The 18,332-nt window shown below is 38.5% G+C and overlaps 2 protein-coding genes across 2 annotated transcripts; both read left to right on the forward strand.

Annotated features, from left to right (window-relative positions):
* The first annotated feature begins 5,810 nt into the window (after positions 1 to 5,810).
* On the forward strand, positions 5,811 to 12,303 carry LOC135692829 (2',5'-phosphodiesterase 12). The gene has a single exon (XM_065211150.2). The coding sequence runs from the start codon at positions 5,912 to 5,914 to the stop codon at positions 7,799 to 7,801; it is 1,890 nt and encodes a 629-aa protein (XP_065067222.2). The 5' UTR covers positions 5,811 to 5,911; the 3' UTR covers positions 7,802 to 12,303.
* A 1,300-nt stretch (positions 12,304 to 13,603) lies between these two features.
* On the forward strand, positions 13,604 to 18,332 carry LOC135692828 (uncharacterized). The gene is made up of 2 exons (XM_065211149.2): positions 13,604 to 15,604; positions 17,505 to 18,332. Exons 1-2 carry the CDS (start codon positions 15,343 to 15,345, stop codon positions 18,320 to 18,322), a joined length of 1,080 nt encoding a protein of 359 aa, XP_065067221.2. The 5' UTR covers positions 13,604 to 15,342; the 3' UTR covers positions 18,323 to 18,332.

Consider the following 18,332-nt stretch of genomic DNA (forward strand, 5'->3'; position numbering starts at 1 on the left):
ACTGAGGGTTGTTATGTCAATTAAGTTAAATTATATTATGGGTTCGTCTGTACTTTGAGGCATTTTTTAATGAATCCTTCGAAAATATTTTCCAGAAGATTTCTGAAGCACCTGTCCAACGTTTTCCTGACTTTTTACCCACAGAACAGTGGGGTAATCTTTCAAATTTGTTTTGATTCAAAAGCCATTGGACTTACGCAGTAAAAATTCGTGGCGAAAGCGTTCGTTACAAAAACCCCTTAGCGCTAAACTTATGTTTCTTTAAAAACCTGTCGGTTTAGGTCTTGTGTAAGCTGCCATTTTTAGCACCGTTTCCATACTTTTGTGAACCCAGTGTATTCGGAGAAGCGTTCAAAGAGAAGTATCTTTTCATCGGTGCGTCATTGATGCGAAGATATCTATGGTGGCCCAGCATTCTCATTCAAAAAGCAGAAACATATTTTATGAAATATGAAAAAATCACAGATATTTGTGATATATTTGACATTAAATTCAAATTATTTTCTCTCTGTTATTATTTACTGCTCTCTGTCGTTCAATGGAGATGACAGCTAAGTTTGATGTTCTTTGCTGATTCATTGTTGTCCGTTGGTAAGATTTGATCAGCTTTGATTTTGAGAAAGAACTTTCTGCCTCGGCACTTGTGGCCGGTATCGCCAAAAGAACTTGGTAGAGCTTGTACAAATTTGGAAAATTTTTGTACAGTTTTGAAATATACAAAAACTTGAAAAGGTGCTTAACACTAGTGCACTGGCAGCTCATTTCCTTCCACTTTGAGACTGTTCTGTTATTTTTTAAAATGGCAATGCGCTTCTTCATGGGTATCTCAACGCCGCTGCTTTCTTTAAATCTAGCTTGGAACAAAGAATATTTCTGGAATACTTCCTCCTTTATGCCTCCGGAGCGTTTATCAGGACCATATTTATTCCTGGAAAATGATTTTAAAACAACGTCTGTTCTCCTCGGGGGACTGATTCAGTGGACATTCTGGCATCAAACATTGGAAAAACCGAAGGATATCTCGTGGCTACTGAATCTGTCAATCATTTGCTGCTTTGACATACCATATCTAATGCGAAGTAGAACACATCGGTCTTAAATGATTGCTAGGCGCACACAACCGTCATAGGGTTTTTTTGCTGTTTCGTTAGAGATAACTTCATCAAAATGTCGCTTTCTCTTTTTAGGCCTTTCCTCTTGAAAGTCAGACTTTCCCCCGGCATTGACAGCGACCTTTCTGGCACGGTCTAAAAATTCTTCCAATGGACCAACTGACTGAGCCTGCCAGGGCTGTTTTCATCTATAGCTGCTTTCGTCTGCGTATTCTACGCCCTAGTATCGAGTATCTTAATGAAAGCAAAACTTCTGCGTCCAATTTTGTTTATATCACAGACCACATAACTGTTTATGTATGATTTGTCTGAAGCCGATCAAGGAAGCCTATACTTTTACATCAGATTTTATTAATTTGATAGGTAGGATGCCTACTTTACTTGCTTCCCCTCTTGCTTCACACGTGTGAACCAGGCTTTTTTGCTGCAGTGTCAAATGAGAGATTCCCAGCTTTCTCGCAAACAAATGAGAGATTCACGCAAACACGACCAGAGTTTTGATCTGTTCTGAACATTCTTGGTTATTCCTTTTCTAAATACTTTTGACATCAGTCCCTTTAGATCTGAGCAATTTGGCAATTTGCTACTTTTTAGTGGTGGTTTTAGGGGGTCCAAGGGGCCACAGTCCCAGGCCCCGCGTCTATGGTAGCCAGAAGGGGCCCCGCACACTGAATTTCAACCATAGAGATGGGAATATATTCCTATCTCTATGATTTCAACAGCCATTTCATGCCTTGTCAGTTGCCAGGACGCTGCGTTGGAGCCATTGAACTTCATTGATTTGCGATCAGTAGTAAATCCCGTATTGGTATTTATGCACGTCCCCAGAAACACGCCCCCTACTGTTTGCATTCACGTGAGATGCAGAATTGAACAGGAGGCATTGGAGCGTCTCTATATGCTATTTAGAAACTTTTTAACAGAGAAAGGACTACAAAGTGAAGACCTTGTAACCAAGAATTCGACTTTAGTGAAGAGGAAATGGAGGGCCAGGTATTTGCTGAGTGCTTAGACATTCTAGATGAAAACAGCAAAAGTGAAAGATTTACTTCACAAGGCCTCTGGCTTCGACAGTGCAGCCTAGATTCTGCCTCATCCTTATCTGACTGCGAGGAGTCAACGTTCGAAAACTTGACAAAGTCAAACTTGGATGATTTTGCAGAGAATTTTTCACTAAACGAGGAGAGTAATGACATTTATATTGATTATTTATTTTCTGCTGGTTTGGCTGACAAGTTGCTGAGCCAGCAGGGGGGAGACGAGAGCCTAACTTCAGAAAGCAGTCTCGACTCTGACCGTGACGATTTATGCGAAACATTTTCTATTTCATCACCGATATCAGATGGTTATGACATGAGTGGAAAAATTAATTTACAAAATATGGAGTTGATTACTTGTAAAAGTACAGACTCGTTCAGTTTGAGTGAATTTCTAAATCCTTGCAAATTTCACAACCAGAAATCGAGTGGAAACTGTGAGTCATTGAAGAGTAAAATGACCTTTGATCCTTTGGAGTCCAAAGTACCAAACAAACAAACAGTTGGTTTGCAAAGCCGAGCAGGAAGTGTTGACAAAAAGAAAGTACAAAAGAAAAGCGATGTCTTGGGAAGAAGCCGTATCCTTACACGCCAGAAAGCCAAGGAAATTACTGCTAAGAGACCATTCATTTGTTCATACAAGGGATGCGGCAAGGCTTATATAAAAAGCTCCCACTTAAAAACTCACTTACGCAGACACGCGGGTGATAAACCTTTTATTTGCACACACGAAGGATGTAAGTGGAGGTTTTCCAGATCGGATGAGCTCACAAGACATAAGAGATCCCATACTGGCCTCAGACCTTTTACTTGTAAAACATGTTGCAAAACATTCGCCAGATCTGACCATCTTTCGAAACACTCTCGAATACATAGTCGGTGATATCTATACAAGGAATCGAGCTTAAATTCTGTGATTTTCAGGAAGACCGTTAGAATGAAACTTAAATCGAGGGGGCTGTAAGTTTATAAATCGTTTTGGGAGCTATTGGAGTTGATGTCCTCACAGTCCCTTGCTTCCAGGGTCCCTAGTTCCCATTGAAACTCTGATTGAAATAAAGAGGGATATTGGGTGATCATTGAGAGCTAACACCCGTGCCATTGCCCCTACTTCTGATGGCCTTATTCGTGGTCATGCGTGTTTTGTTAATAAGTACGGTTGAATAATCATTGTTTTTTAGCTTTAACCTTAGTTGTATATTAAAATTCCTGCGTGATTTTGCCAATATTAGGGTCTCTTGGAGCAATCAAGCAAGACATTTACCCTAGTTCCCAGTTTTCAGCATTACAGAGACATTTTTGCCTTAGATGCCTAGGCCCTTTAACTGAGTTAACAGAACATCGAACATCTTGTAACCAAATCATTATATTTGCTGGTTTTGAAACAAAAAGCAATCATCATTACTCTTATGCAGTTTAACGTTTAGCTGACGTTAGCACAAAAACAGTATGCCCTGTTGACTTACTCCCTAATTGCGAGTAAACCTGTTTTCTGAAAGCAGGACATTCAAGCCAAGCACCCATTTTGTTTCGGTCTCTCCCCCGACCTCAATTGCCGGATATTTGAAAAACCTTTAATTTGAAAGCCCATCCAAGATGTTTTGTTGTCTGAAATGCTTGGGCCTAAGCCCCCCAAATAATAACCAGAATTATTGCCACTGTAATCCACTCCCAAATTGGGGCATATTTCTGTCGCATAACTACAGTTAAATTACTATCAAGATTACGCCAGAGAGCTTTTTACCCTTTTTACCCCTTACCCCCGTACTTTTTAGAACCTTAAATGAAATTGCCTGCTTAGTATAACGCCTAATGAAAGATGTTCCAACAATAGCCATAGCTAGATATTAATTTCACTATAGAAATAAGAGATTCGTAGAATTAGTTACTATATTTCATTTATGGTAATTAAAATGTAAGCCTTCCAGAAACGTTGATTGAATGCAGCTGTATTTAGCCTTTAAGCAATGTTTATTAGACAGTCAGGGTGTCCAAATTTTATCAACCAAGAATTTTCTTCATCTTGCTGCGAAAATTATGCAAATGGTCCCTTGATGTTACATCAATCTGATCAACCTTTATTTAAAACTGCTTATCTCTTGAAATTGTATGATTCCTGAAAGATACCGTAAACAAAGCCCCTACTACCCCAAAGTACCCATCTTTCTTAAAGAATGACAGCTATATGTGAAAGTGTTTGTTGCTTTAGGGATAGAGCTTTCAGAAATGCACGTTTTCGATAGTCATCAGTGAGTGTCAAAAATTTTGAACACGTCATAAAATGTGATTGCAGGATGAAGTCGACTCCATTGTCACAATATTAACCCATTTTAGAAATCACGAGGCATAAATAGGTCATTAAAATATGGGCACGCAAGATATCTTGGTGCCAAATCAAAATTTTAATAGCTAACTAAGTTCATTCTTAATATTGGTTTTTCAAAATAACGGTTGCTAATAATGATATGCAAACCAGCATTATGAACAACACAAAATACCTCTATGTATTGTTGCCTTCACTTTAGATCAAAATCCAAGAATCTGTTTTTTAAATTCGTTTTTTAGCCAAAAGTCATTGCCAAGCTTTTCTGTGTGCCAATCTCTCGAAAGACTGTAAAGCCTCGAAAAAGTGAAGGAAACGGATGGCCTCGTTAATGTAAGCAGATAAAGGTCGCCTTCATACATTTCCTTTTGTCAGATGAGTGTCCGCTATATAGACTTTCACTGTATTCTTAAATTTCTGTATTCTTTCAAAAACATCTATGAGTGGCCCTTTTCACTTTTAACAACCCATGACCTCTGTTTTAGAAACATTGTTGAACCATAGAGAATAGTCAGTTATATTCTTGTTACACGAAGAGATGTCTAGAAGCTGTCTAAAGCACGCCCCTCTTTCTTTTCAGGATGGAGCCCCTGAAATATAGTTGCATACAATTTTTGCGAACAATTTTTGGTAGAAAAAAACACTTAAAATGGCTTTGAAAAAACGAAACATTTTGAAACAAACTTGAAGCTTTTTGTCTGACACTCTTCATAGTATAAAGTGTCAGAACCTAGATGAAAAACAAGATACCCAGTTATGAATCGAACTAGGCCAATCAGAAAGGCGAGCACATGACATATATTCTTATTATCAATCAAAATAATTGAAGTCTTGCTCTTTTAAGTTATTCAATTGTCTCCTCATCAAGAGTATATCAGTTCCAATTTGTCTCCGGGCTCTCAGGAGAGTTGAAGAAGACTTGATTGAATGTTGAAAAAGAAATGAGACTGTTTGTGTTCTTAGAGCAGTTCATATTTTGTCTCATGTTAAGCAGTTCATGTTAAGTTTAATTCAGTGTTCATTCAGAGTTCTTTGAAAGTAGCAAATTTGCTGGTGCTTCAAAAAAGCTCTTTATTCTTTGGTCTGAAAGATTTATATATTTGTAAAGATCGTTAAAAACGCTCTAAAGAGTAGAAATCATTATGAAATGCAGAAATTAATATGGTAAAGAAAATGAGCATTTTATTTCAAAAGAATCTCCATATCCCTTATTGGCTAGGGTAGAGGCAGGCAGGGGATATGATTTTGGAGAGCTCTTTTTGTCCAAACGTCAGGCCCCCCCTTCTTTGCCACGACAACGCACCTTCGTCATGTCCGAGCATTCATCCGCCGCAGAGGTATTGTACACAATCCAACTCAGTTTTCATCAGGAAAACCAAAGGCGACTCACCTTTGATTAAAATGAGCCTAAACTCACGTTCAAGTGGGTAAAGTTTCAGATGTTTGTATTGAAACTACAACCAAAGATATATTCACGTGTTGTTAATAAAATGCACACCTCTAATAGCTGCAAAAACCTTTGCTTCGTTCTCCGGAAATGCCTCACCGAAGAGCCAGACATTGAAAAAATCGAAGAACAGACTATTTCAGTACGCAGCGTAGATGGCGAGGAGAAACTGCAAATAACAACCAGAATTCATGGTGCTCACCAAAATTACCTAAGAAAAAAGGAAGAACCTATCAAGAACACCTTCAATCGTATACATCTGAATCTAACAAATCAGTATAGCAAGAAAAAGGCTAAAAAACTTTTAAAACAAGGCAACTTTAATGAGAATAATGGCTTCGTACATTTTTATCCAAATGACGTCAAGATCGAAATCCAGAGGATTACCAGCTCGCAAAAAGTGGCATTGGATCTTGAAGTGAGCAACATAGATGCATGGAGAGAGGAAAATGTTCTGAAGATTGGGGAAGATGAATTCAAAATTAGAGTGAATGCTCCAGCAGTCACTGCTGCAAAAATGCCCTCTGTGTTAATGGCAGGATTTCCTGTAGTCCCTTTGATAGATCTTGAATTTGCAGAGAGGCAAAAGTGCAAATTCATGTGGTTCAGAGCTGCTTGTAAACCAGGTGCACATGAAAATGCCAAAGTTGACAAAAAAGCCCAATTTATGATTGGAAAGTGTTGTGATGTAAACATGGCATGGGAGTTTCTGTCAAATACTTTTAAATACATTCCTGGTAATAACGACATTGGCTATAAACTCAAATTTGTCTGTATACCAAGAAGGGGTGATATTTTTGGTTTTTCCCACGAAGTTGTATCATCATCAGTTGTTGAAGCTGGACCTGGAATTTGCCCATTTGAAGAAAGGCACTTATACACTAACAAAGCTACAGAAGGTCCAGAAAAACTGCGAGTAGTGTCATATAACATTTTGGCTGATATTTACGCAAATACAGAAGTTGCTAGAGACGTGATGTACTCATATTGCAGTCCTTATGCAATGGAGTTTGATTACAGGGGACAGCTCATTCTAAAAGAGCTTATAGGCTACAATTCTGACATTATTTGTCTCCAAGAATGTGATATGAAGATTTTTGATAATTTTATGGAACCTTCAATGAAAGAAGAAGGGTATGAAGGTCACTTCTTAAGAAAATCAGGAGAAATGCCAGAAGGGGAGGCAATCTTTTATAGAGAGAGCAGATTTTTGAGTATAAAGAAGTCAGATATTATCATTGGTGAAGCATTAAACTTACAATGTAACACTGATATTTTAAAAGCAATGGAAGAATGTCCTGAGCTCCTTGAAAGCCTACAGAAAAGGACAGCTGTAGGCCAAGTTATTGCATTAAGGGATGTTATGGTTAAAGACCGAGTCATTTGCATTCTGAATACACATTTGTATTTTAGACCAGAGGCAACCAATATCAGACTGCTGCAAATGGCCATTCTTATAAATCATTTCAAAGAGTTTGTTGCTAGTATCAAATCTGAATTCTGTGATGTGCAGCATGTTGCACCATTGATATGTGGAGATTTTAACAGCACACCAGAACGGGCTGTGATTGAATTTTTGATGGAGGGTACAATAGACAAAAGCCATCCTGTTTGGAAAGAGGAATCCCAGGAACAACCAAATATAAATTTGAAACACAATTTTAAGTTTTTCAGTGCATGCGGTTACCCAAAGTTTACAAACTATGTTGTTGGTTTCAGAGGCACTTTAGATTACATAATTCCTGGCAAAACTGACTTTGAGGTTGACTCTTGCATTCCTCTTCCCGCAGAAGAAATTTTGAAACTGCACACTGCATTGCCATCAGTGACTGTTCCATCAGACCATCTGGCTTTAGTCTGTGACTTGGTATGGCACAAATAACTCAGGGCATGAGAACAATTTATTGCTGAAATTACTTTCACATCAGATAATCCTAATTTTGATTAATGCATGATATTATTGAAACTCTACTAAAATTTCACAACATAGGCATTCATCTAAGTGATACCTATTGTTTTTTTTAAATTTTCATAATAGTATGAAAATGAGATATCTTTTTTATAATCAAAATGTCCGATGTTGATTTATGAATATGGCTTACACTTTGAGTCTGTCTGTTTTCTATAGACATTATCTTATAATTTTGTTGCAATTGATAAGTATAGGAAAACAAATACTCTGTGCCCTCTATCAGTGTCATCAGAACAAATTTCATATTTGGGGGAAACTGCCTATTATATTACTTCTCATTCAGTACAAAGGAAAAAAATACAATTTTGACACTTACTGGGGGGCTTAAGCCCCCACACTTGATGGCCTTGTCTATACATGAAAAAGATTTTTCCAATTCAATTAAAATATATTCAAATTCTTTTTACTTCCATTTACGTCAATTATCAAAGTAGTGGTTGTTTAAGCAGCTTAACCGCCTCCTCCCCCTTAAAAAAATTCCTTCCAAAATGTAATTAATGCAGAAAAATTGCCTTGCTCTTTGCTTCTTTATAGTTCTACTTATGTTAATTGTTTTAATAACAGGTTGTTTAACCAGCTTTACTACCCCCATTCTCAAGTTCTTCCCCAACTGGACTTAAGCTAAAAAGCTGTCTTGCTTTTCCCTTTTGGCAGGTTTAGCTACTGTAGAGTGGGAGGGAAATGGGCATGGCCAGTGAGACCACGCCCATTTTGCCTCGTTTCAATGCTTTATACCAGGTTATAAAGCACCCCTACCCATACCCCTTCTTTGCGTCGCCACTGTCCGCACTTCTAACATTGCCAATACTCCATTAAGATCGAAAGCAACACACGCCTTAACATCATCAAGCAAATTCTTGACCTCACCCCAGTGGCGGTTTTAAGGGGGGTCCAGGGGCCATGGCCCCAGGCCCCGTGCTTATGGTAGCCAAAAGGGGCCCTACACCTAAGAAAAAGATAGAAATTGTAAAGCCCCGCAGTTTCTTGCCACCGGGCTCCGCAGTCCCTAAAACCGCTGTTGCCTCACCCGTTCGAAGAGCAATTTTCGCAAAAACCTTCCTAACGAAAAGGATCAAACTTCATTATTCTATTTTCCAGCTGTTCGCATCAAGTTTCGTACAATGAATGACATACCGTAATGATAGTGATAAACATGTCAAGTTCTATTTAAATCGGAGAGCTTCAAGATAGCAATGAATTGTAGATGTTTATGTCTAAACTTTCTCCTGTGGTTTCTGATCGTTATCAAATAAAGACGATGTTCACACATTGAAATTAGCTGCATCTTGGTTAAGTTCTTGATTTTATGCGATTTAGCATTACGTCCCGCCGTCATATGTTCAGATTTGCAGATTTTCTATTCAACTCTAATTTGAAATAAATTAAAGATAATAATGACGAAATTTCAGCACAAACATTATTGAATCATCAGATTTTGTTTGTTAATAGAAAAACTAAAGGCGTTTCCTGTCTTTCTTTCTTGGACCTGGGATCCTATTAAAATATTCATTATGACCCCTATGGTCTTCCTATCAAGAAATTTCAGCTTCTGATTGCAAGAGGGAGAGGTCATTCGCATTGCAAGTACTTTAATGTAGATGTTTGCCAAAGAGGTTTGTTCTTGAACTCTGTGTGGTAAGAAAGGCAGTGGTAAGAGAAACACCCATGTTTTGGTTGCTACTGCCATGATTTAGTGGGGATCAGAACAAGCTTAGGATCAAATCAACACACAGGTATCTAATGCTACAAATCTCTGTCACAGAGAATCTGGTTTTTGCTAATTAAGAAGGGAGTTTGCTTCGTAAGATCGTTTGCGTTCGTCTTTTACTGGATTTTTGCACGTTATGTTTTGAATGACTTGCGCAATAGCTGGACTTAGGAACCTCAGCTGAATCCTCTTGTAAGCTTCTCAATACTTTTTCTGAAGGAAATAGGGCACTACGGGCATGAAATTTGGCTAGTGGGATGAAAAGATAACAAATCAATTAAAACAGAACCAGAACTTGAGCGATACAAAGTTGGCGACTAGCGTTTGGATGGAACGAGTAGTAAAGAGGATTAAACTTGATATCGATTGGGAACTTGGTATACAAAGAGAATGAATAGCTCACTAAGGGACTACTGTCCGAATGCATACTCTGATCGTTGGCTGATCAGTCCTGCTAGCTCTAAGTCACTGGCCATCACCTACATCTGCTTGGTACCCATAACAGTGATCTCTAATTCCATCGTGTTATATCGAATTATCAGTGCAAAGCTATACAAAAAAGTATCTAATTTCTTCATTCTCATCATGACGATTGCTGATTTTCTAATTGGCACAATCACCCTCCCGTCGGTTTATGCTCTCTACTCAAAGTATGCATCGGTTCGTGTTTGCACTCTAGAGCTTGCTACACAGTTTATCTCCACAAGCCTCGTGTACGTTTCAATAACAATGGTTATGCTCGTTGCTATTGATCGGTTGGTTCACCAAAAGTTCCCAATGCGCTTCTGTATGATATTCACGAAACGGTTTGCTAAACTAATTGCATGCATATCCATATTTGTTTCGATGTTGGTCTCCGGATTGCTTACAATGTCGTCAGTATTCAACCGAATCCGGATCGTTAGTCTCATCTGCTCAGTGCTATTCGTAGTCATAATAGTAGTGGTTTTTATATCGTATTTTAGGACATACGTTCATATCATCAGATACGTCCGCAGCAGCACGGTTTGGAACCCAAGAAGAACCGTTGATTCGCGAACAATCGTCCAACAACCATCCAAGCAGAGAAATCCAAAGTACCTGCGCCAGTTTAGTACCACGGTTTTTCTTATAATCCTTGGTATATGCTTTTGTTACTTACCTTTTGTTATCGTGATGTCCCTAGCCCTTTTCAAGAGCTACTCAAAAGAATGCATCATGGACTGCAGCGGAGACAGTAAGGGACTGCGGTTGTCTCTCTACGTCTCTTATGCCCTTATATACAGCAATTCCAGCTTGAATTCATTGGTTATCATCTTTAGAAATCGGAGTGTAGCAAGGTATGTACAGCAACGTAAGATCGCTGCGGTGAGTCTTGAGAAGGTCAGGTTCAGGCGGCCATCAGCTATTTCTATTATGTAACATTTTACGCAAAATTTATACCGTACCGTTTGCTGTAAAATATCTAAGCATGATATGTTAGAGAAATTGTTGACCATTTTACAACAAAAGAACGAGAAACATCATACGCAATTCATCACACTTACCGGAAATAACCTTGTAAAACTACTTGCAATTCAACTAAGAAGGTTCAACAAAGCAGATCTAAACATCGCATATAATCAGATATATAAAACATTTGTTTGTATTTATGATCTAACGTCACGCCTTCGTATACGATGTTCGTATACGATACAATGCCAGCATATAACATGAAATGAACTTATGGGAGATGTTTATGCACGATGCCTGAATATTTGATAGTAACAATACATTTTATGTCCGTTTTAATGTTGCTTCAGATAATACCACATTGGCTTATTGCTATGTCACAAGATGTATGGATGTAGCAACAAAAAGATCCTTGCAATCGGTCTATTCATATTAGTCTTACTGTTCTGTATTTTCTTGGTAATTGTGTTAGTCAAGTGTCATTGCATCGAAGGCCTCAATTATTGCACACCCATTCCAATATGCAATGTCATAATAGGTTATATTTGTCTGGGGGGTGGATGGGTACCGTGCCATTATTTAGGGGTACCTTTTTTCTGTTAAGTGTGGTATTATCGGTATCTGTTTTGAAATTTGTGCGGAACTATGGGTATCGTTTGAAGAAACATGCAGAATTATGGGTAACATTTTGGGGAAATATTGCAAAACTATTAGGAGGGGGATTTAGCATTAACAAAATGAATGTCCAGTTAGAAATAGAATGTGTAATATTGTGATTTTGGGGCATAGGACATGCAAAGTTTGATTGATGATTTTTTAGATGCTTTAGAAAATTTTATTTGCTCTGCAGAATTATGGGTATAGTTTTCATCATGTTTGCGGAATTATGAGTCACATTTTTTCGGACATTTGCGGAATTATGGGTCCAAAATTTTAACCAACATGGCACGTCCCCGTCCAAAGTTTAACATAGTTAGGCATAGTTTAACCCCCGAGATAATTGTAGTGTATGCTCATTGTTTTAAACTTAAAAGAAAGTTGATAATATCATGCAGTCATAATCATTATGATAGTACGTATGCAGAATAATGATCCTATAACAATGTTACTTATATTAATGTGCATAGTACTATCAGTGTCCTACTTACGCACTAACTCCCTATCTTATTAAATTGTAAGACTCTGTTGCATCGTTAGAAGTAAAACAGTTCTTACTTTGTAGTTTACGCAAAAATTCCTCTGTAGAATTATTTAATATTTTATGGATATATGTTGAATAGAAAATATTGTTCAGAAACTTTGCCTTCTATTTTTGTCTTTCTGCGATCAAAGCTTTTTAAGGACAGCTGTCACTTTGTAGGTGTGAATTTGGTTAAATAAGACTGTCCTTTGTAAGTAAATTTTTGTGATTTCGCTGTGATATTTTAACAAACGTCCTATATCGTATTAAGGAAAAGCTTCTTCAGCCGTACGATGTTCTGATTTACGTGTAGAACTATCTAAAAGTTAATGGATGAAATAACAAATGGAAAAACGTTGTAAAAAATCGTTATGTTAATAGGTTATCAGCAACCAAAGCTGCTCGGAGAAAATGTAACTCTTAGAACCTTGACTTCCATAACAAATTACTATAGCCATTGATTTAGGTGTCTTCAACCTAGCGGGCATATTCATACAAAAGAGCAAAAGTAAACTCTTTATGTTGATTCGCAATTCATCTTCATGAATCTGCGATGTCACATCAATCTTTGAATAAAGGTACACCAATATTGGGGTACCTCAAAGAACTTGTCTTGGGTCATGTTCTGCCTTATTATGTACTAGTGAATTTCAAAAATCCATTGAAAGGGAGCAGCGTTTCTCGTTAAGCCCTGCTCAACATTTCGCCCAACATTTTTCTTTTATGTTGGAATGTGACCCAAAGTTGGTAGTCAAACGATCCAACATTTCACGTAACATTTCACCCAACATCTTAACGCGCAGATCGAAAAAGGACTGGGTAGAAGGTCGCGCTGAAGGCTGCACAGTTTTGAGACATTTCGATCCGAAAAAACGAAAGGCAATCGCTCTATCTATTTCCTCTTAGGATACTTTCACTGTCATCGCGGTCTTGCAGGACGAGCGTCGCATCCTATATCAAGGCAGTGGCCTAAATTCGCCCCCCCCCCCTCCCTGCGCTTTCTTGTAGCTCCGCACAAAATTCGTTTCTTTTATTATATTGTCCATAATTAAAGTGTAACGGATTGTAAGCAAACTTGATTGTTGAGACGAACGAAACTAGCCCAAGAAAACAACAACGATGCGATGATTACGCAGAGCCAAGAATGTTGGCTGAGGTGGTCAAACGATCCAACATTTCACCTAACACTCAAAACAATAGAATTGTTGGATGCCGGCTGCCAACATTTTTGACCTCAGTCAAATTTCATCCAACATCAGAAATGACGATGTTGGATGACCCAACATGGTTTTCTCATTTTTTACGAGAGATTGCCATGGAGATGGCAACAAATGTGAGTAAATGTTTGGAAACGAGGTAATCATGTAAAACCTTTACTTATGGGTTTTTAACAACTTGGACAGCAAAATGTTATTGCTAATGCCAAGTGAATAAACTTGCAGTGTGTGGGTCTGCACCATGCTTGATTTTCCTAACAACACACGTCCTAGGTGTGAAAAACCTTTGGATCCCTCTGTAGAGGCATCGTGTATAAAAATTTGGGTTTGCTGGCAGTGCTGGTGAACTTTTAGACTTCAGATCGTTGCGCAGTTGTGTTCGAGTCTTTTTCTCAATCGTTCTTCTATCTAAAGTGTAAAAATGGCCGGATTAACCCAAAAATCAACTAGGCCATGGCCTAGGGCATCGCAGGTTTTACGGATCCGCTCTAAACGAAGTTTTTTTATCCAAAATGATAGCATCATTGAAAAAAGGCGCTGAAGTGGCACAGGTTGGAATTTATGTACTGTGCGCGTAGTATATATTCGCAAAAAGTGTAATGTGTGCAAAATTCAATTGTTTATACCATTGCTTTTTCTATTATTGGTCCACGCATGCTGCATGATTTGTTTTTCTTGACGATGGTGTAACGGTTTGCCTTTTATATGTAATCAATTTAGTAATGTCCCCGTTGCGTGTTAAAGTCACATGTTCTGTTAAGTCCTCTTGTGTTAGTGAACGTCTCTTTATGGCAATGTGTTTGTCTTTCAAAATGTAATGTGACGCTCGTATTGTCCTGTTAATTAGCTTCCGTTTATGATATTAGGTTATTAGTGTGTGTTGATCACGATATAAGTTAGTCTTTCCGTTGAAGCATTAGAGATAACACCAAAAAAGTCGAATATTTTGTGGGTTATTTATTCGGGGCCTAGGCCCTTTGGCCTAGCCCATCGCTCTACCAATGAGCTGGGTATTCACTGGTTCTTCACCGTCCTAACAAGAACCCATAAACGTTACAATAGATTATTGAACCAGACTTGCGAAATAGAACTTGCAAGTTTTATGTATGAATTAAATAAAAATAACTGTACTCTGGTCTTAAACAACTTCGTTAAAAAAGCCTGATAGGGAAAAGCCTGAACTCATTTGGCATAAAACATCAAGTTGTAACACAACTAGCTAACTTTGCAAATTCTGAAGCATTTATGATGTTTTTTAAATTTATTTGTTCAAAATCCAAAAATTCTTAAAAATATGTCTTCATCGCGTTTTCGTATTGCCACTCTCACAAAATATATTTGGACTACAGCTCCCCAGAGCTTTAAACCGGCCTTGAGTGTAAAACTGTTTATACGATAGGTAAGCCATTTAATTTGATAGAACTCTGATCGCAAAATCTCTGATCGCAAAAACATGAACTTGGCTAATATCTACATACATTTTGAGATCGGTATTCGCATTCCAGCTCCAACAATGACAATATGGTTATCAAAAAGGCAAGAAGGCAAGAAGGCAAGAAGGCAAGAAGGCAAGAAGGCAAGAAGGCAAGAAGGCAAGAAGGCAAGAAGGCAATAAGGCAATAAGGCAATAAGGCAAGAAGGCAAGAAGACAAGAAGGCGGAAAGGCGAAAAGACAAGAAGGCAGAGGCAACATAAACAGAATTGGAACTCGATGTTGCCTTCTTTGGTTTCACACATATCTATTTCATCGCTAATTATCATATGCCCTGCAAAACCTATTAAATTAATGTTTTAGAAACTTCTTAATAAGGGAGCAGTTCTAGGCCGCTTGCGTGGTTTGCGGAAAGGCCTTCTTTGAAATGCATTGCGGGGTATTAATTAATCTTTATTGTTCACTTAAACTGTTCACACACAAATGACGTCAGAAGTCAACATCGGCCCTTGGAGTGTAAGAAACATGGACGAAGGCAACATAACGACGTATTCTTCCTCGGTTGATATTCCACGATGGGTTTCTTCATCTGTTTTGGCAGCCAGCGTGCTTCTTCTGATTCTGAACTGTGCAGGCCTTTCCTTGCTGTTGAGGTTCTTGTTTAAGTCCGCTACGGAGGACAGGACTCCAAGCCAGACATTTATAGTATGCATCGCGATGGTATCCTTGTTTGGTTCTATTGTTGGTAAGACATATAGTTACCGAATTCCATATTAAGTTCGATAATTTCTGTCTTGAATCCAAAAGTTTTTCTCCCTGTCCTTTGCTTGACTTTTAAGCATCTAATATCACAAGAACAACATTTATCACGCACTTGCAGTCAGTATCTGTGTTGAAAAGTTGTTTTCATCTAGGCCTCTATAATCTGCCTACGCAATACTTTTTATACGGCCTAATAGAAACACGTTCGTTTCTATGACCCAGCTTGCAGACTCTACTGATTTTCAATTCAATTACAACAAAGCTGTTGCACAGATTAGAGATTTCTTTCTCTTTTCTGTGACTGAAGGGTCTGCAAGCTTGCTAGAATACTGGAACTGAAAAACGTGGCGCTAAAGGCTATCATTGAGTTAATCTATCCTTGTTTTAAACAACCAAATATAAAGCAGTGAGGTCTGGAAATAATCAAGAGGCCAAACCAGCTGTGAAGCACTAGCTTTCGTCAGGGAAGCATGCGCTCGAAGATGGCAACGGCAGCAAAGCGCCAAGAAAAAGGGAAAAACAAAAGGAAGAAAAAAGATCAATTTGGCAAAGGCCACTGCCCCCACCGCCCCCGCTGCCCCCTCCCCTGGCGCAGGCGTCCATGGTTTTCGTGTTCTTTTCAATTGTTTTTCGTCATTTCGCTTTAGATGACCTGCAGAAGTTGTATAATTACTTGAGCTTATTTATGCAAACAAGATTCATACTGCTGACAATTAATGTCCAGCCTAAAATTGTGAAAAATGGCCAATTTCCATTATCTCAATCGTCCAAAAATACAAATCTCTATGACCAATCAAAACGTTCAGAAACAATAATAATCATCGTAGAAGAACTGAGAGAATAATGTGCGTACTAAAATATTTTGCAAATTTAACAAGCAATGAAACTAAGGTGAGGTCCAATTTTTAATCGAGCTATGCAATAGATTTTGGGGATACCAAAAAGAAATTAGTCGAGTCAAGAGTGGGAAGTAACCAGAATCAATGTTTTAAAAGCCTATTCATGCCTCAAAGGCCATAAGCCCTTTTAAAGAGGATGCATCACTGAGACCGTTTGCAACAGGTCTTATCTCGTCATCATTAGGCAAGAAAACATTACGGTCGCACGGCCACTGACCGGAGGAAGGTCCACGAAACCAATAGAAGCTCCTATGACACACCCTAGCCACGCCCACTTTCTATTGTTTTCTGAGAAACGTTTGCTTTTTGGGATGTTTTTGTGTGGAGGAAGGTTAAAAAACTTTTCTTGACTCTGACTTGAAGAAGTATCCATGCACGCCTGAATTGACCAAGTACCTGATTCCTCCGCCAAATTCCCCAAAACCCTTCCCTTTATGCTAGTCTTGACGTCGATCAAATGACTGGTACGTTGCCCAAAAGATCTAAGAGCTCGAATAGAAGAAGTATAATATGAAAACAGAAAATCAAAAAGAAAATAATATAGCAATTGGATGACGGGACAGATAGAGAAAGCAAAATACTGTCTGATTCTGGAGATATGCTGAAACAGAACTGAGGGTTTTTTTGTAACAGTGGTCAGGAGGGATGAAAAAAGGACGATATATTATTTGCTACGAATATCCGGAGGCTGCCTGGCCACTGGAAGTCCCATCATCAATTTTTCGCTGTGTCGAAAAGATATTAGAGAAATAGAAAAGCGTTATATTGATATGTGTTTGTAGTGACTTGATCATAGAGGAAGGGGCAGGAGCAGTTATTTATTCCCAACAGATGTCCCTCCAACTAGACTCAAGTTCCAAGTGGGACGATTGCTTTTTTTACTCGCCAACTATTAAACTATTTACAATTCAGTTTTTCTTCGTTACTTCTTGTCATGAAACTTCCTAATGTAATTGGTAATGCTGGCTTTCATGCTTTTTGCAGGCATTCCTTTCTGCATCGTGGCAGCATCTTTGAAGTATAGACCGGCACACCTTGAGACAAGTTCAAGATACCTGCAAAGTAGAGTTCTGTTCCTCTGCTTTGCCCTGCTTCTCCATTATCTTAGCTGCATAATAGCTGAGAGGTACCTTACAATAACATCAAGAACAAGCAAGATCACAATCCCCGTTGCACGGACAGTGGCAACTATTATCACACTCTATGTTGCTATATTGTGGATAATGATCATTGCCGATGACGTATGTGATTATGCAGACAGCAGTACAATAACAACATGCAGCTTTAAAAATAGAATATCTCCTTCTTATCTATCATCCAGCAGAGTGCCTTTGATAATCATAACTATCTGGATGTCTTCCTGCAATTTTATTTCATGTCTTGCTACATCAAGAACAATAATATTCATCAAACGAGTCCTTGAAGATTCCCAAAGGAGGTTTGGTGTATCTTCACGAAGAGTAGAAACGAGGCGACTCACAGTTGTGTACTTGCTCAGTTTGTTTTACACCGTGGTCTGGGTACCATACGGTGTTATAAGCGCCCGGCGAACCCAAATTGACCGACTCTTAGCATCGATACTAGAGCTCTATTTCGAGATCTTTTGCTATGTCAGTTTTCTAGCTGTGCCTTTTGCATTCTATATAATGGATAAGGGGTTTGCAGAGTATATAAAGTCCACTGTAAGGAGAAATCGACCACAGATTAGGAAGTACCTGGCAAAATCAAATCTGGGGATGAGCAACCCGGCGTTGGCAATCGAAAATGGCGAAAACCATAGCACAAGTGAAATTACATTGTAATAAAGGAATT

Source organism: Rhopilema esculentum, chromosome 3 (assembly GCF_057945365.1).
Source record: "Rhopilema esculentum isolate cy_ngs chromosome 3, ASM5794536v1, whole genome shotgun sequence".
Lineage (NCBI taxonomy): Eukaryota > Metazoa > Cnidaria > Scyphozoa > Rhizostomeae > Rhizostomatidae > Rhopilema > Rhopilema esculentum.

Coding starts and splice junctions, on each gene's coding strand:
- LOC135692829 (XM_065211150.2), top strand. CDS start 5,912: ATGTTTGTATTGAAACTACAACCAAAGATATATTCACGTGTTGTTAAT.
- LOC135692828 (XM_065211149.2), top strand. CDS start 15,343: ATGACGTCAGAAGTCAACATCGGCCCTTGGAGTGTAAGAAACATGGAC. Junction 15,605..17,504: donor CTTGTTTGGTTCTATTGTTG/GTAAGACATATA, acceptor TGCTTTTTGCAG/GCATTCCTTTCTGCATCGTG.